The 24,967-nt window shown below is 45.5% G+C and overlaps 1 protein-coding gene across 3 annotated transcripts in view; it reads left to right on the forward strand.

Annotated features, from left to right (window-relative positions):
* The window catches only part of RMDN1 (regulator of microtubule dynamics 1), a 40,575-nt gene that overhangs the window by 9,925 nt on the left and 5,683 nt on the right, over positions 1–24,967 (forward strand). Inside the window, exons 1-5 of one of the 3 annotated variants that reach the window (XM_073550544.1) lie at positions 3,631–3,841; positions 12,591–12,708; positions 21,925–22,012; positions 23,941–24,097; positions 24,453–24,542. In XM_073550544.1, coding sequence (XP_073406645.1) covers positions 3,749–3,841; positions 12,591–12,708; positions 21,925–22,012; positions 23,941–24,097; positions 24,453–24,542 — 546 coding nt within the window. In that variant the 5' untranslated portion in view covers positions 3,631–3,748. Of the gene's footprint in view, positions 1–3,630; positions 3,842–12,590; positions 12,709–21,924; positions 22,013–23,937; positions 24,098–24,452; positions 24,543–24,967 lie in introns of those variants that run through there. The other 2 variants (XM_073550543.1, XM_073550545.1) reach the window with 2 other exon arrangements.

Below are 24,967 nucleotides of genomic sequence, written 5' to 3' on the forward strand. Positions count from 1 at the left end.
CAATGACCGTGCTTTTTTCAGTAGCACATCCAGGTCAGGATAGTGGCGGAGAAATTGCTGTAATACCGATTAGAGGACATGAGCCATGCAAGGCACGTGTGTGAGTTTGCCCCAGTCAAGGGCCGCCACCAGGTTTGCACCGTTTTCGCACACAGCCTTCTCTGGCTTCAGGATCAGTGTAGACAGCCATTGCTCTAAATTGAAGACCTCAAAAAGAGGAAAAAAATCCTCCAAAAAATTCAGATACAAACCAGACAGGTCCGTACTTGGGTCCGCTGCACCCTGTATTAGTGCAGATGCATTTAGGCCTGTCTGGTTTGTATCTGAATTTTTTAGAGGATTATTTCCTCTTTTTGAGGTTTTCATGTTAGAGTAGGACTGACAAGTGTAAGGAACTTTGGCGCAGTTTGCCAGCTTCCGTATTAAGGCCTTAATATCAACCAATACCTTACATATATTGATATGTTTTTTGTGCACTTTTTGTATTTCTTTCAGGGTGCAGTTGGGCCCAAATGGTTCTGCAAACTTGTGACCTCTGTTCACAGGGGATGCATTCTAGTTGGCACTGGGCAGCCCCCCTATATGGTGTTACTAAGAGGCTGTGAACCAGAAGCCCTGCATTCCCTGTGTGAACACTGCCACATGCGGATTATTTCTTCTGCACTGGTGTACCACACGGCCAATCCCTGATTGTAGGCTGGCTGTTTCATTTGGTATTTATGCACCTGTGCAGCTGCCATTTTACTTGGGTTCGCTGCACCCTGGATTAGTGCAGATGCATTTAGGCCTGTCTGGTTTCTATCTGAATTTTTTGGAGGATTTTTTTCCTCTTTTTGAGGTTTTCATGAACTGGCAAGTGTAAGGAACATTGCTCTAAATTGGCCTGGATATCTATCCACAACTCTTGAGCTGTGTGACTGCGATCTCCAAGGCATATTAATTTGAGCACTGCCTGATTGCGGTGAATCATAGCTGCACAGAACGGAGGTGGGGGTGATTCTATCTGTTCTGTTGGAACATGTGTCTGATTAAAGGAGAGGTTGAGGGCAAAGGTGGAGGCCTAAGAGGAGGTGGAGAAGCCAGAAGCAGTGGAGGAACTGTTAGATACAGTGGTTTGTTCCACAAGCATTGGGGATTCCAAGACTTGTGGAGCAGCCCCTTGACTGCCTGCACTCACAGCCACCAGAGTCACCCAGTACCCAGTCAGTGAGATGTACCGCACCTGCCCATGTTTTCTCGTTCAGGTGTCAGTGGTGAAATGTATCCTGGCAGACATGGATTTTTTCAAGGAACGGGTGATGTCTGCGACATGCTGGTGTAACGCAGGCACAGCTTTCTTAGAGAAGTAATGGCGACAGGGCAACTGGTACTGGGGTACTGCGACGGCCTTCAACTTTCTGAAACCATCGGTATCCAACAAGTGGAAAGGCAGCATTTCCATGTCCAACAGATTGGAGATGGTGGCGTTCAAGATCTTAGCTATGGCATGTGTAGAAGGAAACATTCTTTTACGTGATCAGAACTGCGGGACCGAGGGCTGGCTGCTGTGCTGAGAGAAGGTGGAGTATGGAGAACAGGACAAACTGCTGGACTGTGAGGGAGGTGCAGGTGGAGATGTTATGGTGAATTGAGAAAGATGTGTTGTGCTAGGTGACACAAAAACAGCAGTCATGTCCACTTCTGTAACAGCTGACAGGCTCTCACTCAGCCCGAATGTAGGGAGTAGTGTTGAGCATTCCGATACCCCAAGTATCGGGTATCGGCCGATACTTGCTGTATCGGAATTCCGATACCGACATCCGATATTTTTTCAATATCGGGCATCGGAATCGGAAGTTCAAAGTTGATTGACAGCCGAAATGACGTCATCATAATGCGCGGTGTGTGCGCATCATGATGCGCCGTCATTTCGGGCCTGCCGGGGGGCTGTGTGGACTGCCCGGGGTCTGTACCGGCCTGCCGGGGGGCTGTGCCGGCCTGCCGGTGGTCTGTGCACCCTGTGGGGGTCTGTACCGCCCTGCCGGGGGGCTGTGCAGGCTCCGGTGGTCTGTGCAGGCTCCAGTGGTTTGTGCAGGCATCGTCCGATGGGACTACAAGTCCCATCGGGCGATGCCTGCTACCATGACAGTGATTGACACATTAGCCAATGATGGGACAGTAGTAGTCCCATCATCCGGCTAATGTGTTAAATGTAAAAAAAAAAAAAAATACTACATACATACATACTACATGCATGCTACATACATACTACATGCTACATACATAGTACATATATACTACATGCATGCTACATACATACTACATACATACTACATACATACTACATGCATGCTACATGCTACATACATACTACATACATACTACATATATACTACATGCATGCTACATACATACTACATGCTACATACATACTACATACATACTACATATATACTACATACATACTACATGCATGCTACATACATACTACATGCTACATACATACTACATACATACTACATACATACTACATGCATGCTACATACATACTACATACATGCTACATGCATGCTACATACAATACATTCATACAATACATACATAGACATACAGTACATATAACATAGAGTAACATACTTACCAATACTTGTCACATTGTTCCCCGAAGCCATTGTCTTTTCCGGAATAAATATTAACATAACAAACCACAAAAATACTCACCCACGATCCGAAGCAGTCCACGAGTGTGTCCCACGACGATCTTGGGTAGAGAACTGCAGCATCAGCTGATGCTGCCGCTCTCTACGGGCTGCAGGAATCCATTGACGGAAGGTAGGTATCCTTCCGCACTGTATTCCTCCGCCACTTGAAAAAAAAAGTCCCTAGTCTCACTTTATGGTAAAAGCTGTGTGGGAAAATTCCCTCATCAAACACGTCCCCTCCGCTCATCACACCGCACCACTATCCTAGCCAAAGTCATAACAAAAGCATTAGTAGAAATGCGATGATTTACCGGACCGTGACCGAATTTTGCCGACTTTGAGTAAAATTGGTCGTAAAAGTGAACACGAATCTGAATGAACTATGTTCGCGTCCAATTTGATATTGGCGATTTCCAAACATGTTCGCTCATCTCTAGTTAGGATGTGGTGCAGAAGTGGAGCTTTTCCAAGAGTGGGTGGTGGGACTGTGGAAGGTTCCAGGGCTGGAGCCTGGGCAGAGTCTCAAGGGGCCCCAGATGCTACCACTACGGAGTCTCGCTGTCAGAGGCGCCATGTAGCCCCTGCCATGAAGGGATAACAGTGGACATTACAGCAAGGAGCCAGAAAAATCAGCCCAGGCCTAGACTGCAGCAAACAAAAAGTAGAGTAGCTGCAACCAATCAGATTCCGGCTCTCATTAGTCAAATATGACTTTGGAAATGAAAGCAGTGTGCAGATAGGTTGCCACGGGTAACTGCCCCCACTACTTTGATTACTTCCCTCACTATGTACAATGAGGAAGAGAACCACAAGTCCCAGTTAATAGATGTTTTAAGAGATATTATAACTCAAGCGGCAGAGAATGGTCCCAGCAGCATGCATTTATTATAACAGGACAGATACATCCAGCCGAAGACGGAACTACATGTCCCAGCAGCACTCGCTCCTTCCTGGAGCCGCCGTCACCATGTGACCGTGACGTCACCCAAGGGCCTGCGCCCGACTCCTCTACCGCCGGAGTACACCCACCACGGGGTTAAAGCGGTGACAGAGCGGAGAGGAGCAGCATGGCGGCGGCGCGGAGCACAGTGCTGGGCTGGGGACAGCGCTTATATCGCGGGCTGACGGGCAGGAGCTGCTCCCGGGCTGTGTGCACTCATGTAAGAGGAGGGGGGGTGCGAACTACAACTCCCAGCATGCTCCAGAGAATGCCTCACAGAATGCTGGGAGTTGCAGTCCCTCAATAGCAGGACTGTCACAGTGATATATATATATATATATGTATGTATGTACGTTTCCTGTGTCGCAGCACGCCTTAGTTTGATCTTATCAGATTGCACTCGGCCAGTCAAGTCAATAAGTACTAGAAGTCATCAGACTGCACTCGGATGATATCTTGAGTGCAGTCAGATTTCCTCTGTCAGAATGGAAACTTTTTTCCTCCATCTTCTATTCATCTGAGAAAATTGGATCACACTATGTATGATCAGAATGCAATTGGCACAATCAACCCGAGTCTCTCGAATGAGAGAATATACATTTCTGTGACCCGAGCCTTAAACCGATCAATTACTCTGAAATCCAGCTAAAGTCCGTTAAAGAAAAGACATACTGCCCGCTCACTGATCAATCAGATTACAACTTAATATTAAAGTCTATGGAGAGGGTGGAAGAAGTGTGAGAAGCACAGGTACGTATAAACAGTTCTGCTGCTTTGATTTCACACTGCAGTGCTGCATTCACAGCTACGCTGCTTAGTACTGCAGTATCGTCTATTCTGAACGTGTTACACAGACACAGGAAAGCAGGAACCTCATGGCTGTGTGTATGCAGGAAAGGATTACTGCTAGTCTCCATCCAGTAGCTAAGAAACACCTGAGAATTAGAAAGAGCGCCTACTGAGCAGAAACTCCGAATAGTCAGAAAGTTATTTTCACTAAAGGGTTGAAACAAAAGCGCAATAGGGTCTTATCCGGGTAAAATGTACAAATACTGAAAGTATTAAACTCACCTTCTCAAAGAGAAAATAAAGCTTATATAGTAAGTCAGCCTGCTGCACGTCCAACGGTCCACAGCGGAACCGTACCACAGTTCAATAAGGAATAAATTCTTGGACTTAGAGTGCGCTGCCAGACAGATTCAATATCCACACAAGGTTAAAAAAGTTAACCCTTTAATCCCTACGCGTTTCGAAGCATAACGCTTCTTCTTCAGGGGTTGATACATCATGTATCAACCCCTGAAGAAGAAGCGTTATGCTTCGAAACGCGTAGGGATTAAAGGGTTAACTTTTTTAACCTTGTGTGGATATTGAATCTGTCTGGCAGCGCACTCTAAGTCCAAGAATTTATTCCTTATTGAACAATAGTCAGAAAGTGTTATTCCTCATGTGCGCACATCTGACAGTCTGTACTGAACAGGCACCTGAAATGACAAGCTACACTTTAAAGGGACTTTGTCAGCACAGAATAACTGCTCAAGCCAAGTACAGTCACTCGGGGCATCATGGCGGGGCCAAACCCTTAGTGCACCTTCCCATCTGCTCATTTTCCATCTATCTCTGCTCCCCCCTTTGATGGACAGTTCTGGCTTCATAGAGGCAGAGAGAGATGGAAAACACGTAAGTGGGAAGATGCACTTAAATGTGTGACCTCACCATTATGCACCGAGTGCCTGTCCTTGGTTTGAACAGTCATTTTGTGCTGACAGTCCCAATAAAGGGAATTGGTCAGTAGGATCTCCCCTCCTGAGCCGTCTATATGAGAGAGGATTTTTATTTTTTCTTAGCGTATTCCTTATTTTCAATGGGGTTCTGGCTCTGGTGGAAATTGGGTACTGTTATAATAACCAAACTTTCTTAAAAGTTTGGGTCAGGTACCAGAATCCGAAATGCCATCTGTCTGCCCACCCTAGTTAAGATCTATGGTCTGGACGTGTATAATTTAAATAAGACCAGTGTCAGACATGCAATACCGACAATCTGCTCTTCTGATCTCACTGCAGAGCTGTGTGTGATTGCTTACTAACGCAGTACAGCAGAGCTAAACTTTTCCTCATTGCAAACACATTTGCAGCAGCAGCTCTCTTCCCACAGTGCTGTCAGCGCTCCTGTACTTTGCCTCCCCCCCCACATACATGGCTGACTTTGAGATGGACGCTGAAGAGCTATGCAGGTGAGTTTGTAATGCAGTGAGATTAGGAGGGTGGACTCTCAGTCATTACATGTCTTGCACTGGTAACACCGCCTTTTAGGTAAAATACCGTAATCTCTAGAGGAGGATTCTCACGGAGATCTATGTCCGGCTCATAGATCTTAACAGCTCATTAACATATCAAGAGAAATATGGATCTTTTTGGAATAAGACATGAGATTGCAGATATCTTTTATTCATCTTCATGGAGGGTTTATTTACTGACAGATTCCCTTTAAGCAGGAGCATGTGAGGAGTAAAGAGACTGTTTTATGTGGAGACTGGAAATGGTGGAGAATTTGCAAGTACAAACTCGTGGCTATAGAGGTGAGTTGCCCGGAGGTTATCCTCTGCAGATTGCGCCATCTACACCTTAACCCTGCAGGGAAAAGCTTCAGCTGAGCTCATAATTCAGGTACAAGGCCTAGCTGTGTGAGCTGCATCGGGACGTGTGGAGGTCGCCCCTGCAACGTCTCCTGTCGGCTCAGGCTGCTAAAACAAAGGTTGGCACAGTATTCCTGGGGAATATCTGTGCAAGTGACGTGCCACCTCGCCTGCACTCCGAGCTCTATAAAAATTACTTTCCCCCTCTCCTTAAGTATTAAAGTGTGCTCCAGCTCCTGTCCTCTGATGATCTGCATCTCCTGAAAACATCCAGGTCATTCCCACTATGTTGCCATGTAGCCCACAAGGGCTCGTCCAGAAGCAGAATCGTGCTTCATTGCTGATAAAAAGTAAAACACGAATTTACTAATGCACTTTATGGTTCTTATCTGCTCAGACAATCTTAAGGCCCCGTTACAACGATGTCCCAGCGATCCCACCAACGATCCGACATTGATGGGATCGCTGGGACATAGTTAGACAGACTCACCAGTGATCAGGACCAGCGAGCAAGCTGGTATCTAGGATAAACAGCTGGTATCCAAGAGCCGCGCGGCTCTTGGTTACCCGCTGTTTACGTTGGATACCAGGGTGCAGGGTCGCTGATCGTTGGTCTCCCGCTGCCACACGCGATGCCTGCTGGCCAGCGGGAGACCAACGATCAAAAAATGGCCCAGGACGATCCTGCACGATCAGCGATACCTGGTGGGGGGGCGGGCTGCTGATACACGCGATCTCGCTGTCTGTGATGGGGCCCTTATTCAAGAGCCACATTTGTTCTGAAGCACTTCCTCATCTGTTGGCACATTATGTAGGATGGCTCGGTACATGAGCTAAGCCAGCCCCCTTCATAACTTCAATAAGAACGACAGGTCGTCCTGCATACGATGAGCGGCACTTCTGAAATGTATTTCTGGTAACATGGCAGGACCTAATGCAGGAGAACCCGTGGATCAAATCTGCAGAGACATCTGCATGTCTTAAGGGGGTTTTACACATAGCGATATCGCTATAATGTCAACGATTTTGTGACGCTATAGCGATATCGCTATGTGTGATACTTACCTCCGACCGGCTCCCCCGCTGGTTATCGCTGATCGCGCAAGAATGTCCGGCTCCATTTCTCGTCGGGCACTTCCTGCTGTGAGGACGAGCGATGCTGGACGCGGGCGGGAGGACGTCAGGATCGCTGTGTGTGAAAGGTGAGTATCGTCCACTGCTGCATCACTGTGAGATCTGCCTGTGTGGAAGCTCACTAGCGATCATTTAGCGATGCACCAGCGATCATGACCGGGTCGTATCGCTGGTCGGATCGCTGGTGCATCGCTAAATGTAAAGGGGCCTTAAGTTGTGAATTTTCCACTGACTTGTTCCAGGTTCGCCCATTGGCAAAGCCAAGAGCTGATTCCACAGCCGGCCTGTGGCTAATCCTCGACTAATTCTATAAGACTTGCAGCTTCTGCAAACAGATTTGTTAAAGAAAAAGTATAAAATTGAGATGTAAACGGCTGAGAAGAGTGTTTTCTTTTCTTTTGGATGGTAAAATTGTAATCGCCAGACGTGTGTCAGGAGGACACTCTTTAGAAGCCATTAAGCACCATGGTCATTCCCAGCAAATATAGGCCAAAAAGGAAGCGTGACCAGAGTATATGCAGCTCTTTGTATTAATGTGTATTTCCATATAACTGCGGCTGGGACAAGTCAGGTGCTGCCGCATTTTTCAATCTCCGGAGATCCCCTGTAACCCTAGACATTGGAACTATGTAAGTACACCGTCTCCTCTGCTGATAATGGCCTGACTGTGCCGCTTACACTGCAGGCATGATCACCACTACCACAATCTCCCTACCCTCCTGTTTGGATTTCACGTTCCACAGACCGAGCGCCCAGGAGACCTATATGTGCCTTTACTTGACCCTGTGGGTTTCCCTGCTGGTCTGTGTACATAACCTCTGGTCAATGGGCAGATGACCCATGTAAAACCAGAACCCTCATGCTGAATTCTCTTGCTATGCTGTATCAAAAAACCCTTTTATTGTGCAGGATGTAGGGAAAGAAAATGTATTTTGTAAACTTATGGTCATAAAGAGCGTTAAAGTCCGTTATGTCACCTGTCATGGGAGTTTTGATGAAGGTTCCATCAGAAGAGTCACTCTGAACCCATTGTTGCTCGTCTACACAGGCCGAGTACTGATGGGAACAGAATGATCGTTGATATGATCTTTCTGTCCCTGTAAAGTATTGTTTTTGGCAGGATATGTGCTGCCGAAAACACAATGCTATGCCGGTATAAATTATACAGCAAAATAAAGTAACAGCCGACAGCACCTACAAGATCATTCAGGAGATGCACGCTTCCAGTCCAGAGACCCAAATGGACATGAAGATTCCAGGAAAATAATGTGAAGAAGCAGCATCCAATCCGGGTGAAAAATACTCACAAAAGTTTATTCTGCCATTAGAAAAACATACAACGTTTCGACCACTACTTGAGAAAGACCACGTAGTGGTCGAAACGTTGTATGTTTTTCTAATGGCAGAATAAACTTTTGTGAGTATTTTTCACCCGGATTGGATGCTGCTTCTTCACATTATTTTCCTGGTATAAATTATACAATCATGCGAAGAATAAGCATTATACAGTTGTGCTGAAAAGTCTACATACCCCGGCAGAATTTTTGCTTTCTTGGCCTTTTTTCAAACAATATGAATGATAACACCAAAACTTTTTCTCCACTCATGATTAGTGGTTGGGTGAAGCGATTTATTGTCAAATTACTGTTTTCTCTTTTTAAATCATAATGACAACCCAAACCATCAAATGCTCCTGATCAAAAGTTTACATATCCTAGTGATATTGGCCTAATAATATGCACAGAAGTTGACACAAATGGGTTTGACTGGCTACTAGAGGTAACATCCTCATCGTTGACCTGTTTACTTGTAATCGGTGTGTGTGCATAAAAGCTGAGTGAATTTCGGGGATCCAGACAGACTCTTGCATCTTTCACCCAGCCACTGACATTTCTGGATTGCGAGTCATGGAGAAAGCAAAAGAATTGTCAACTGATCTATGGGAAAAGGTAGTTGAACTGTATAAAACAGGAAAGGGATACAAAAAGATAGCCAAGGAATTGATAATGCCAGTCAACCATGTTCAAACTGTGATTAACAAATGGAAAATCAGGGGTTCTGTATAAACAAAAATTTCATCCACAACTGCCAGGAAAATTGTCTGGGATGCAAATAACATCAGCTGAAATACTGGACTCTCTGAAAACAAGCGGTGTGGCGGTTTCAAGATACACAATAAGGAGACACTTGAAGAAAAATGGGCTGCATGGTCGAGTCGCCAGAAGAAAACCATTACTGCGCAAATGCCACAAAGTATCTCACCTACAATACACACAACAGCACAGAGACAAGCCTCAAAACTTCTGGAACAAGGTAATTTGGAGTGATGAGACCAAAATTGAACTTTTTGGCCACAACCATAAACCTTACATTTGAAGAGAGGTCAACAAGGCCTATGATGAAAGGAACACCATTCCTACTGTAAAGCACGGAGGTAGATCACTGATGTTTTGGGGATGTGTAAGCTACAAAGGCACAGGAAACTTGGTCAAAGTTGAAGGAAAGATGAATACAGAACGTGATCAACAAATACTGGAGGCAAATTTGCAGTCTTCAGTCTGGAAGCTTCTCACAGGACAAACTTGTACGTTCCAAAATGACAACGATCCAAAACACAAGGCCAGGTTGACCTGTCATTGGCTACAGCAGAACAAAGTGAAGGTTCTGGAGTGGCCATCTCAGTCTCCTGACCTCAATATCATTGAGCCACTCTGGGGAGATCCAAGCGTGCAGTTCATGCTAGACAGCCCAGGAATTTACAGGAACTGGAGGTTTTTTGCCCAGAAGAGGGCAGCTTTGCCATCTGAGAACATATAGCACCTCATCCACAACTACCAGAAAAGACTTCAAGCTGTCATTGATGTTAGAGGGCGGCAATACACTGTATTAAGATATTGAGTATGTGAACTTTTGATCAGGGTTATTTGGATGTTTTGGGTTGTCATAATGGCTTCACCCAACCACTAACCATGAGTGGAGAAAACGTTTTGGTGTTATTATTCATATTCTCTGAAAAAAAGTCCAAGAAAGTAAAAATTCTGCCGGGGTATGTAAACTTTTGACAACAACTCTACATGTCAGTCAGATGATCACCGGCATTTTTACACGGTCTGATAATCTGGAACAAGCGTTCTTATGAATGTATAGCATCTGATTCTCGGTCCGTCTGAATGCACTTTAGGACAAATTCACACATTTGTGTTTTGCGGCCTTACGAAGTGAAATGTACGGACTGGTTAAGGTTCTCCTGACCCAAATTTGACAGCCTCTTATATATCCTTGAGGCTGTTGAATTCGGATCACAAGGAAAGCTGTCAGCCGATCTGTTCATCATGGTCTGTCCTTAAGGCCGGGTTACACTTGCAAGAAACTCGCACGAGTCTCTCACCTCAATACTCGGCACTGCCGCCAGGAGCGTTCAGCTGCATAGAAATACATACAGCTGCACACTCCGGTCCCAAGTGCTGGCAGCAGTGCCGGGTATTGAGGTGCGAGACTCGTGAGTTTCTCGCAAGTGTGACCCCGGCCTAAGACTGCAAAACACAGGTGTATGGTTTCGGCCTTGGTGACTGGGTATGAGCGGATCTGTGGATGTTCATCAGGTTCGACCTAACTTTAGTCCAATGTTCGGTTTGCGTAAAAGAACTCTACCCGAACTTGAACCCGAAGTCCATAGAAGTCAATGGGGACTTGAACTTTCATACTGTAAAATGGTCGTAGTAACTGCTAGGAGGCTGCCAAAGGAAGCAGAGTGCCCCCCGCAGAGTCTTTTTCTGTTCACTAAAATGGACCTGCAGGAGAAGTCTGTGTTCGGAGTTCAGCATCAGACACTAGGTGTCCGATATGAACTTTACAGTCCGGGTTCGCTCATCTGCCCACAGCGGCCGCTGGTTATAGTGTAAACAATTGTAGTGTAGACGTCTATCACCATACAAGTAAGTGATCTCCGCTCAGGAGGGGCTTCTGCGGCCACACCGGATGTCCTAAGGTTATTGCACACGCTGGTTCATTGCAAAGTGTCTTACCAAACATCACACTGAGAAGTATAAAAACAGAAACCCAGACCTCCTGGAAATGATGTAATGTATCAAGTCTCCGTTTCCTTGTAACCACTTTCTCCTTTGCAGATTTCGTCAGGTTTATAAGAGAAGCCGCAGAAGTCATAGTCACCGATTACAAAGCGTTCAGAGCAGACTTCATCTTTTATTTTTGGGTGTTTTCTTTGAGACACTTTCCCTTTTTAAGTCCATTTTAGAGACTTTTCTACAATCCCCTAAAGCCCCCGTTACACACTGCGATATCGCTAGCAATATCGCTGTAAAGTCACCGATTTTGTGACGTTGCAGCGATATTGCTAGCGACATCGCTGCATGTGATTCCGACCGGCTCCCCCGCTGGTTATCGCTGATCGCGTGAGAACGTCCTGGACCATTCCTCGTCATCCACTTCCTGCGGCGCTTCCTGCTGTGACGATGAGCGACGCGTGGAGCCGGGCGGGAGGACGCAGGATCGCCTGGTGAGACAGGTAAGTAGCGATCCCCGTCCCCTGCGATGTCGCTGGTGAGATCTGCCTGTGTGGCAGCTCACTAGCGACCACCTAGCGATGCACCAGCGATCCTGACCGCGTCATATCGCTGGTCGGGATCGCTGGTGCATCTCTAGGTGTAACGGTACCCTAAGGGTATGTGTACACTTCACGATTTTCCCACAAAAAATGCAGTGTTTACTCTTCCAGCAAAGTTAATTAGATTTCTGAAATCTCATCCACATGTTGCTTATTTTTTCCTTGCATAGTTTCATATGTGCCGCGTATCAGTGTTTTCAGCATTGTTGTATAGAATGTATGTAGAACCGAGTGTTTTATTTCTATGCAGCGTTTTTCCCGCCAAGCGTCTTTCTTTTGATGCAGAAATGTTTACAACAATTACTTACACGCACATGCCATATATGCTCCAGAATATTGGATATTCTTTTTTTTTTTTTTTTTTCATCCAGTTCCATGCGTACTGGATTAAAGCAATTTTACTGCAAAAGGCCCAAAATGCCATATCTGATATTTGTGTGGTTCTTTAGGTAATCTATTGGTATATTCTTTGGTAAATGCCGGAACGGGATCTTCTTACACAATCTGTAAATAGCAGACTGGAACCGGAGTGGTGGGAATTCTCGCTGCCCTGTTTATAATGTCTATCTGCCGTAGGTTCCAAGGAAAAGGGAATTATTGGAGAAGGGTCTTGTGTTGTCATCCTTGTCTTTGCTTGCCATGGGATCCTACAGATGGAAGCACAGCCATGCCATAGTATATGCCAGTATTAAAGGTAAATTCATCATTTGTGTTTTGTTAAATTGCTAATTTTTGTTAACTTTGCAGAGGTACCCATATTGGAAGTACCGTATATACTTGAATATAAGCTGAGATTTTCAGCCCATTTTTTGGGCTGAAAGTCCCCCTCTCGGCTTATATTCGAGTCATATACACGAGGGGGGGGGCGGGGGTGTCAGGTCATACTTACCCATCCTGGCACGGTCTCTGCAGCCCCCAGCTTCTCCGATCTCCCTGCCTTCCTTCAGCGGTCACATGGTACCGCTCATTACACTCATGAATATGCGCATATTCATGAGTGTAATGAGCGGTACCACGTGACCGCTGAAGGCAGGAAGGGAGATCGCGGAGAAGCTGGGGGCTGCAGAGACCGTGCCAAGATGGGTAAGTATAGCGATACTCACCTGTCCGGGGTCCATCGCTGCTTGCTGCTGTCTGGCACGTCATCTGTCAGTGGCATTCAGACAGCAGAGGTCATGGTGACGTGGTTAGTGCGCGCTGCGCCCCCGGCAGTCTGAACGTCACTGACAGATGACGTGCCAGACAGCAGCAAGCAGCGATGGACCGGGGGACAGGTGAATATCTCAGGTGCCAGCAGTGACACCGGCACCTGGCCCCAGCGACTGAGAGGTGAGTATGTAATTTTTTTATTTTTAAATGCGGCAGCACATGGGGGCATAATCTATGGAGCATTTTATAGGGGCAGCATATAGGGGCATAATATATGGAGCATCTTACAGGGGCATAATCTATGGAACATCTTATGGGGCCATAACGTTTATGGAGCAGCATATGGGGCATATTATTCAATGGAGAATCTTATGGGGACCGTCATGAACTGTATGGAGCATTATGTGGGGCTCCTGATTCAATATGGATATTCAAAAATATTTAACCTACTGATGTCTCAATTAATTTTACTTTTATTGGTATCTATTTTTATTTTTTAAATTTACCAGTAGTTGCTGCATTTTCCACCTCGAGTCAATAAGTTTTCCCAGTTTTTTTGTGGCAAAATTAGGGGGGTCGGTTTATACTCGAGTATATAGGGTATATTTTCTTGCCTTATTGACGTGCTGCAATGTATATGTGTTTTACGGCAAACTAAAGGGGGTTTTCCAATTTTAAAAAAGGGAACCTAAATGTCAAAATAAAATATATACAAAATCGGACAGTACTCACCCTCCCAGGTCCAGCATTGGTGATGTCGCATCGACTGCTCGGCCGAGGTAGACCGAACGTAAGGCAACAATTGAGGTCCATTTTTCTAGTGGAAAACCTCGTAAAATGGTGAGTGACTATAACATCTATTGAAAGTGAGTTCTGCCCCTCTGGAATTAAGTCCAGAAACCAGGCAGTGACTGGAGATCACTGAACTCATCTGGGGTCTAGATTGAACACTGATTGCTTCAGGGTCCTGCCCTCCAGATGAGAGGGGATGCAGCGCGACCCCTTGCAGACTGTACTTTGTCTCTTTGTCGGAACCATAGTGCAGTGAGGTTATTCCCCTCTGTTTCCATGATCTAAAGGAGAAAAAAAGTCGGTAAAAAGAATACCATAGTTATCTATTCGTCTAGGTGCCTTTTATATGAAACCTAAGCCCAACTGGTTTCCTATGTCCCCCAATGAAATGTCATTTGCGTGTCTGCTCGAGCAGTGTATATATAGGGTCATGATAAAAGAAACACTTTGCGCTTAGTGACACAGCCATATTTATTTGTTCTATATATGTCTGTATTTACATCCATTGTTTCCCCTCAAAAGAGATTAGGAACCGACAGTCTCTGTACCATGGACCCTTAGGCCCCCGTTACACTAAACGACACACCAGCGATCCCGACAACGACATGACCTGGTCAGGATCGCTGGTGTGTCGCTATATGATCGCTGGTGAGCTGTCAAACAGGCAGATCTCGCCAGAGATCAGGATACCAGCTCACAGCGCGCGCACGCTGGTATCCAAGGTAAACAGCAGGTAACTAAGCGACGCGCGCGCTTAGTTACCCGCTGTTTACGTTGGATACTAGCTCCCAGCATCTGCTTACAGCGCTGGGAGCTTGCTGATCGATGGTCTCCCGCTGCCACACACAGCGATGCGTGCTGGCCAGCGGGAGACCAGCGATCAAAAAATGGCCCAGGACATTCCTGCACGATCAGCGATACCCAGCCGGGGGGGGCGGTCGCTGATACGTGTCACACACAGCGAGTTCACTGTTGCGTCACAAAACTTGTGACTCAGCAGCGATCTCACTTATTGTGATGGGGGCTTTAGTGTGCATTCACACGGCCCCATTATCGGGAAGAAGCCTCTCTAGGAACGCTTGTTTCCCTATATTTGTGCAGTGTAAACAGGCTTTCAGTCAGCCAACAAAAAAATCAATGTCTGCTTAAAAATAATGGTTCTTGGCAGCACATAGCCTTGTGTAACCAGGACATGTACCGCAGAGAAAAATGTCTACATTCATAGCCTGTTGTGAGTTCATTTTCCCCTCCGTCACTGAGGCCTGGTGAACTCCCAATTCTAGTGAAGGAAGGTAGTGAGCCTGATTATCAGGCACCTGGGACTAATGAAGACGATTGGCTGAGTGGAGTCACTGACTGGATTTAAGGCAGCCTACGCCCTTTCTGCCCTGCGGGTGATTTCTCTGTGGACTCTTGGACACCAGTCTGATTCCTGCTCTCCTAAAGCTAAGTTTTCTGTTTTGCCTTTTTGCATCTAAGATTTGTTTTTGTTTTTCTTGCTTTTTGGATTCTGCCACTCCCTGCTGGAGTGTGCAGTGTTCCTTGAGCTCTGTCTTCTGAAAGTACCTGATTGCTGATTTAGTTTTTGAAGCTTAGTTGCTTCAGGGCCATTTTTATATCAGCTTGTTGGCTTTTGTCTCTGATAGGGTTTTGGCAGATTGCAGACAGCAGCCTTCCTATCCGTTCCTATCTAGGTAGTTTTTGGGCCCCGTCTTTGCTCAGTCTATCTTTCCGTCTGTGTAAGTGTTTTCATCTTGCTTCACCGTCATTATATGTGGGGGGCTGCCTATTGCTTTGGGGTCTGCTCTGGGGCAGTTAGATTTCCCCTTTCCTTTAGGCCTATGTATCTCTCCGGCTGTGATCGAGGGGTCTAGGTCATCGTAGGAACCCCCCACGGCTACTGCTAGTTGTGTTGATAGGTTCAGGGGTCTGCAATCTGATAGTTGCCAACTTCTCTGGTTTTCAGGACTTAGCTAGCATTTCTGTTTTTGCCTCCTACGGTGACTCAATCATAACAGAATCACCCGCCAAACCGCAGATCCTGGGGTACTCAATAGCAGGAAAGAATTGTGTTTAAAAAAAAAAAAAAAGGTGTGTGTATATTCTTTCCTTTATATCTCTGAGGCCGTAGGGGGAATTTTTTTTTTCTCTCAATGGAGATAAAGCAAGTGTCTGATCGTGTGGAGCAGCTCGCTGCTGAAGTGCGAGGAATTTCCGCCTATCTTGCTCGTTCACATGCTGTTGAACCAAAGATCCCCACACCTGATGTATTTTTTGGGGATCGATCTAAATTTTTGAGTTTCAAAAATAATTGTAAATTATTTTTTGCTTTGAAGCCTAACTCGTCAGGGAGCCCCGCACAGCAGGTTAAAATTGTCATCTCTTTGCTTCGCGGCGATCCCCAGGATTGGGCGTTTTCTTTGAAACCAGATGACCCTATTCTGACTAATGTGAACGCATTTTTTCAAGCCTTGGGGTTGCTGTACGACGAACCTAATACTATTGATCAGGCTGAAAAGACCCTGTTAGCATTGAACCAGGGTCGAGAATCTGCAGAGTTGTACTGTCAAAAGTTCCGAAAGTGGGCGGTCCTTACTACCTGGAATGATAGAACCTTGGCTGCTCTCTTTCGGAAGGGTTTGTCATAAGCCGTAAAAGATACTATGGTGGGATTTTCTGTTCCCTCTGGTCTGGACTATTCTATGTCTTTAGCCATTCAGGTTGATCGGCGTTTACGTGAACGCAGGATTACACGAGAGGTGTTGCCACCGGTTGAACAGACGTCTGAACCTATGCAATGTGATAGAGTTTTGTCTAAGGCGCAACGTCAGGAATTCAGAAGGCGTAATAAGCTGTGTTTTTTCTGTGGAGATGCCTCACATGTTATTTCTGTTTGTCCTAAACGTGAGAAACGCTTTGCACACACGTTTTCTGTTGGTGGGGTTCAGCCTAAGTTTCTTTTGGCGATTACTCTGATCTGTTCCCTGTCCACATTTTCCGCCAAGGCTTTTGTGGATTCGGGAGCAGCACTAAACCTAATGGACTTGGATTTTGCTAAACGTTGTGGATTTCCGTTGACACCTCTGCAGACGCCTATCCCTTTGAGGGGGATTGATGCTACCCCTCTGGCTAAAAATAAACCTCAGTTTTGGACCCAGTTGGTCATGCGGGTCGCCCCAGACCACCAAGAAAATTGCAGATTTTTGGTGTTGCATGGTCTGCATGATGCCGTTGTTCTGGGGTTTCCCTGGTTGCAGATTCATAATCCAGTTTTGGATTGGAAGTCTGTGTCTGTGGTGAGTTGGGGTTGCCGGTGTGCCTTTGGTGAGGCTCCGGTTTTTTCCACCTCTCCTCAGTCGCATGAGGTTCCTGACTATTTGGCAGACTACTATGATGTATTTAGTGAGAATGAGTCTGCGTCCTTGCCTCCTCATAGGAGTTATGACTGTGCAATTGAACTAAACCCGGGGTGTAAATTTCCCAAGGGTCGGCTCTTCAATTTATCTGTACCCGAGCACGAGGCTATGCGATCCTATATTAAGGAGGCGTTGGAGAAGGGTCATATTAGACCATCCTCTTCACCCTTAGGTGCTGGGTTTTTTTTCGTGGCCAAAAGGGATGGTTCATTAAGGCCTTGTATTGATTATCGTTCCCTCAATAAAATTACTATTAAATATCAGTATCCGTTACCCCTGATTTCGGATCTATTCTCTAGAGTCAGAGGTGCTTGCTGGTTTACCAAGCTTGACCTCAGGGGGCGTATAATCTTATCCGCATTAAGCAGGGGGATGAATGGAAGACGGCGTTTAATACTCCGGAGGGACATTTTGAGTACCTGGTGATGCCTTTTGGGCTCACTAATGCCCCTTCTGTCTTCCAGTGCTTCATGAACGATATTTTCCGAGACTTTGTCGATAAATTTTTGATTATCTATCTGGATAATATTTTGATCTTCTCCAAGGATTGGGATTCTCATGTGGAACATATTCGGACTGTGTTCCGGATCTTGAGAGAGAATTCTCTGTATGTCAAAGGATCAAAATGCCTTTTTGGAGTACAGAGAATTTCTTTTTTGGGATTTATTTTGTCTCCGTCAACTATTGAAATGGACCCGGCCAAGGTACAGGCCATTTATGATTGGGTTCAGCCCACTTCTTTGAAGGCCCTCCAGAAGTTTTTGGGTTTTGCTAATTTTTACTGGAAATTTATAGCAAAATTTTCTAGTATTGCCAAACCATTGACTGACCTGACCAGGAAGGGTGCGGATGTGTTGAATTGGTCTCCGGAGGCGGTTGCTTCCTTTCAGGAGCTGAAGCGTAGATTTACCTCCGCCCCGGTTCTGCGGCAACCTGATGTCTCACTCCCGTTCCAGGTAGAGGTGGATGATTCTGAGATTGGTGCAGGAGCGGTGTTGTCCCAAAAGGATCCGTTAACATCTAAAATGAATCCCTGTGCTTTCTTTTCCCGTAAGTTCTCTTCATCTGAACGTAACTATGATGTGGGGAATCGGGAACTGTTGGCCATGAAATGGGCATTTGAGGAGTGGAGACATTGGTTGGAGGGAGCCAAACATCAAGTTGTGGTCCTCACTGACCACAAAAATTTGATTTACCTAGAGTCGGCTAAACGCTTGAACCCTAGACAGGCTAGGTGGGCCTTGTTTTTTAAACGTTTTGATTTTGTGGTCTCTTTCCTTCCTGGAACTAAGAATGTCAAGGCAGATGCCCTCTCTAGGAGTTTCTTTGCTGATTCTCCTGTGGTGACCAAGCCTGCCACCATCTTAGGCGAAGGGGTAGTTCTTTCTGCTATCTCGCCCGATTTGAGACTTGCTCTGCAAGAGTTCCAGGAGGACAAACCTGAGCGTTGCCCCAGTGGAAAGTTGTATGTTCCTGACCAGTGGAAGAAGAGTGATGTCTGAAGTTCATTGCTCTGCATTGGCTGGTCATCCAGGTATTTTTGGTACTAGAGATCTGGTGAGTTGCTCTTTTTGGTGGCCCACCTTGTCTCATGATGTCAGGAATTTTGTGCAGTCCTGTGGGACTTGCTCCCGGTCTAAATCTTGTTCTCGCTCTAGTGGGTTGTTGATGCCTTTGCCGGTCCCCAGGAGGCCATGGACCCATATTTCAATGGATTTCATTTCTGATATGCCGGTCTCTCAAAGAATGACTGTTATTTGGGTGATTTGTGATAGGTTCTCTAAGATGGTTCATCTTGTACCACTCCCTAAGTTGCCATCTTCCTCTGAGTTGGTGCCTCTGTTTTTGCAACAGGTGGTTCGCTTGCACGGGATTCCTGAGAACATTGTATCTGACAGAGGAGTTCAATTTGTGTCTAAATTTTGGAGGACGTTCTGTTCCAAGTTGGGAATTCAGTTGTCCTTCTCCTCTGCTTTTCACCCTCAGACCAATGGGCAGACAGAGAGAACAAACCAGACCTTGGAGTCGTATTTGAGATGTTTTATTTCCGCTGATCAGGATGATTGGGTTTCATTTTTGCCCTTGGCCGAATTTTCTTTAAATAATAGAGCTAGTTCTGCCACTTTGATGTCACCTTTTTTTTGTAACTTTGGTTTTCACCCTCGATTTTCTTCAGGGCAGGTGGAGCCTTCTGCCTGCCCAGGTGTTGACACTGTGGTGGAGAGAATGCACCAGATCTGGGACCAAGTGGTGGATAAGTTATCTCTCTCCCAGGAAAAGGCCCAGCGGTTTTCCAATCGACATAGGACCATTGGTCCCCAGTTTAAGATTGGTGATATGGTGTGGTTATCATCAAAAAATATTTAAAAATATTGCTAAAATATTGCTAAATATTGTCTAAAGACATACTGATAGGGAATTTAGATTGTGAGCCCCATCGGGAACAGTGATGAAAATGTGTGCAAAAACTGTAAAGCGCTGCGGAATATGTTAGCGCTATATAAAAATAAAGATTATTATTATTATTATTATTATGAAGGTGGCTTCTCCTAAGTTTAAGCCTAGATTTATTGGACCTTACAAGATTTTGGAGATTATTAATCCGGTCTCTTTTCGTTTGGCTCTTCCTGTCACATTTAAGATCCATAATGTGTTCCATAAGTCCTTGTTGAAGAGGTTTGTTGAGCCAGTTGTGCCTGAGGTGGCACCTCCGGACCCTGTGTTGGTTGAAGGTAACTTGGAATATGAGGTAGAGAAAATTCTGGATTCCCGTCTGGCTAGACGGAGACTCCAGTATTTGGTTAAGTGGAAGGGTTATGGTCAGGAGGATAATTCCTGGGTCTCTGCCTCTGATATTCTTGCCAAAAGATTGGTGCGTGCCTTTCATCGGGCTCACCCTGATCGCCCTGGTAGCGTTGTTGAGGGTTCGGTGACCCCTCCTCAAGGGGGGGGTACTGTTGTGAGTTCATTTTCCCCTCCGTCACTGAGGCCTGGTAAACTCCCTATTCTAGTGAAGGAAGGTAGTGAGCCTGATTATCAGGCACCTGGGACTAATGAAGACGATTGGCTGAGTGGAGTCACTGACTGGATTTAAGGCAGCCTACGCCCTTTCTGCCCTGCGGGTGATTTCTCTGTGGACTCTTGGACACCAGTCTGATTCCTGCTCTCCTAAAGCTAAGTTTTCTGTTTTGCCTTTTTGCATCTAAGATTTGTTTTTGTTTTTCTTGCTCTTTGGATTCTGCCACTCCCTGCTGGAGTGTGCACTGTTCCTTGAGCTCTGTCTTCTGAAAGTACCTGATTGCTGATTTAGTTTTTGAAGCTTAGTTGCTTCAGGGCCATTTTTATATCAGCTTGTTGGCTTTTGTCTCTGATAGGGTTTTGGCAGATTGCAGACAGCAGCCTTCCTATCCGTTCCTATCTAGGTAGTTTTTGGGCCCCGTCTTTGCTCAGCCTGTCTTTCTATCTGTGTAAGTGTTTTCATCTTGCTTCACCGTCATTATATGTGGGGGGCTGCCTATTGCTTTGGGGTCTGCTCTGGGGCAGTTAGATTTCCCCTTTCCTTCTTTAGGCCTATGTATCTCTCCGGCTGTGATCGAGGGGTCTAGGTCATCGTAGGAACCCCCCACGGCTACTGCTAGTTGTGTTGATAGGTTCAGGGGTCTGCAATCTGATAGTTGCCAACTTCTCTGGTTTTCAGGACTTAGCTAGCATTTCTGTTTTTGCCTCCTACGGTGACTCAATCATAACAATAGCCTGTGTAAACAGCCAAGAAATTAACTATGGATTGAGAAACCTATAGCCGATAAGCAGTTGTTAATCCTGATAGTCGTCAAATGTAAACTCGGCCTAATGTTTCAAGGGAAAAAAATTGAATCAACCGTGGAGATGGGAAACTGCAGGTGTACTTCATGTTAGTCATCTGTACCGGAAAAAATATATGACCCAGGATGTTGGATTATATTGGAAAACCAAAGGGCATTGGCCCTGAAACGCGTGGTTATTTGGTATTCCAATAATCCGCTTGTACCCATTACCTCCAGGGTAATGCATTTCTTCCGGTACTGACAGGATATACCTTCAGCGCCGTGGTGTTTCTTTTCTCTGTGGTCTACTCTACTCACTTCCTTGTAGAAGGACAGCATAGGATGATGGCACTGGCCTGAAGCAGACTCCTGACTTTGTGCCCATCATTGGCAAAACTGGCAGAGGTGAGCATCCTGCTTTTCACCTACCTTTCTCCCAGGGCTGTGGAGTCGGTAAGCCAAACTTCCCACTCTGACTCCTCAATTTCCATGACTCCGACTCCACGACTCAGACTCCACAGCCGTGCTTTCTCATCATACCTACACATTCCTGTGCTCTGATAACTGCTTTGTTCCTTTCTCCTACCTCTCCAGCCATTCTGGGTGGGAGGAAGAGACCCACAAATTTGGCTATTTAAACCCCTCTATAAAACCTTTCTTGCTGTAATACCTGCACAATCAATTTAGCAAATAACCTGATTTATCAAAATAGCAAGGACTCGGTCCATTGATCGTTTTTCTTTCCTGTAGTTGAAGATGTAAAGGAACAAGCAGATTATCTTTATGGAAGTGGCGAGACGGAGAAGTTATATGAATTCCTGAGCCAACACCAGGACAGGTAATTTGGACATTGTTTCACCATGTCGAGAATTAGGGTTGGGAATACCACGGGCAGGGCTTCATGCAGCAACTACCGGGTGACCAATAAAATACAAGTACATTATAGAGAAGCTATATGCAATGTTCCTCTGGGAAACCAAATATCCAGATAGCTGTTCACAGAGGTAGGAGATAGGAGCATTGCATGGCCTAGAAGTCTACTTATGCCAACATGCACTCATTACATAGAGTAACTTTAGCCCTTATATCCCGTCAAAGGCCTCTCACCCAGCCAAACCTCCTGCTTTGCCCTGATGAGAGGGCAAAACCCGAAGACGTTTCCAGTTTGGTTGTGCATCCCAAGTTATACTGCAGGGCCCTTAAGAGTTTGTAATGGAGGCCCTGCTCCCTTCCGCTGTGCCGATTTGCATATGAAATGTTTCCTCACCTTTAATGATATATCTTTATATTAATAGAGAAAAAAAAGCAAAAAAACCGACCATCACCTCCTAATGTGAACATGTGCAAGCTGCAAAAACTGCACAATATAGACAAAAAGAATACAGCAGCACATGTGCATAAATCTAGGCCATGTGAAAACACAGAAACACATTAAAAACATGCAATTTGGATAATAATCCTTAAATATATTTCTTTCAAAATTTTTTTTAAAACAGTAAGATGAAAATGAAGGTTCTTAGTGCACAAATTGGCCAATTCATGTAAGCCCATCAACCACGGTAAGATGACCTCCCCTGATGGGTCCCTGCTCTACCGTACATAAGCCACTTCTGGGCCACAGCCTACAATTTTGGATAAACATGTCACTATCAGGCTAAGGCCTGTTTCACACTTCCGTTTTTTCAAATCCGTCAAAATCCGTTGTTTTCCGTAAAAAAACGGATCCGCCATTTTTTGCAGGATCCGTTTTTTTTGTCCCATAGACTTCCATTACGGTTACCGCGGATCCGTCAAAAAAACGGATCCGTTTTTAAAAAAAACGGATCCGTTTGCATCAGTTTCCGTCAAAAAAACGGAAACGGATCCGTTTGGCGGACACAAAAACGGAAGTGTGAAACAGGCTTAAGCCTACAATTTATGGGCAGGTAGAGCTGATTGCAGCCACCTGCAAGACAATGGGAGGGGTGCAAGATCAGACTGGAGGCAGCTAGCATCCAGCAACTAAATCGAGAAAAAAAAAGACCAGCATCTCCTAATGTGAACACGTGCAAGCTGCAAAAACTGCACAATATAGAAAATATTAATAGCTATGAATAATTGGATGTGATCTACTGACCTACAATAAGGGATCAGTAAGTAGGTGCTTTCCAGCTGTTATAACACTACGACTCCCAACAGGAACATGCCCTAATGGCTTGTGGCTGTCAGAGAATAAGGAGTACTTCAAACTAAGCGAGATTGCTAGCGAGATCGCTGAAGCGTCACAGATTTTGTGACGCAACAGCGACCACGCCAGTGATCTCGTTACGTGTGACACTTAGCAGCGACCAGGCCTCCTCTGCGATGTCGCTGATCGTGCTCGAATGTCCTGGGCCATTTTTTGATCGCTGGTGTCCCGCTGGCCAGCGCGTATCGCTGTGTTTGACACTGACGAGCGACCTCGTTAGCGACTCAGAAATCATGGACGCAGGCGGGAGTCGTCAGAATCGCTGCTGTGTGACAAGGTCCCAACGACCGCCGAGATTGTTGCTGCGTCGTTGGGTAAATATGACTGTTTGACATCTTACTAGCGATCATTTAGCGACGCACCAGCGATCCTTACAGGTAGCTTCGTTGTTGGGATCACTGGTGCGTCGCTTAGTGTAACAGTACCCTAAGAGTTGTAATTTCTCCACAGACTTTAGCATGCCAAAGTTTGCTGACTCCTTATCTAGATACCTGAATCTAAACGCAGTCCTAATCTCATGTTTGTCTTTTATTTAGTAGTGATGCTGAAATTCTCTGGAGACTTTCCCGCGCTACTAGAGATCTGGCTCAACTCAGCAAAACTTCCCCCAACGACAAGAAACGACTGGTGTATGAATCTCGAGATTTCGCAAAAAAAGCCCTGGAAATAAACGAGTCCTGCTCACCAGCACATAAGGTCCGTGTTCTTGTATGTTACCCACATAAAAAGAGATCTTTTCAGGAAACCGTTTATGAAGTTCTCTATGGGGATCATTACAGAATGGGCGGCCTAATTTAGGACCCCCTGTATCCGGCCAAAGCAGAGAGACACTACACATATGAGTGTATTGCGGTATATACAGAAGGCAGGGAAGAACAGGGCTGGTGTAGTGCGGGTATCCCACCCTGTGACCTGCTGCAGCGCTACTGTGCACAGAATGTGTGCGTTCCCTAGATTCTCCATCTAACGTGTTCCTGTAAATTACAAATATACTATCTATTAGGAAATATGTAACCTGATAACTCGCTTATGTATACTATTTTCCTTCCAGTGGTATGCCATATGTCTTAGTGAAGTGGGAGACTATGAAGGTATCAAAATGAAAATCGGAAATGCCTACATTATACGGGACCATTTCCAGGTATAGTACACCATGAAACAGTTGTATAGTTTGTGTGGACAAATCTAAGGTACAGAGTCCATGTATGAGACCTATAACAAGGGGCAAGAATAGATCTGTTGACCCTAATCCCCATATGTAGATTGTCAACCCTAAAATATGTCCTGAGCCTAAATAAAAGTTCACTTTTTTGGATAATAAATGAAAAACTCCCTACAGTAATTAAATGAAGAATCAGTCTTAACTGTGGTATAAATGCTTTTCACAAGGGTGTTGCGTCCCCCCTTGAAGATCCGGAGTTAAGACAGTCACGTAGTGGTGCTGGTCAGACCCTCTTGTCCTTGCCGGTGAAAGATTTGTCTTCCTGTGCTGTGTGCTAAAACTGAGTGGTTGGAGTGGAGTTGTTGTAGTAGTGTACTGTGGTTTGCTGTAGTACGTGTGTGTTT

The sequence above is a fragment of the Dendrobates tinctorius genome, unplaced genomic scaffold (assembly GCF_039654945.1).
Source record: "Dendrobates tinctorius isolate UK_male_01 unplaced genomic scaffold, ASM3965494v1 ptg000165l, whole genome shotgun sequence".
Lineage (NCBI taxonomy): Eukaryota > Metazoa > Chordata > Amphibia > Anura > Dendrobatidae > Dendrobates > Dendrobates tinctorius.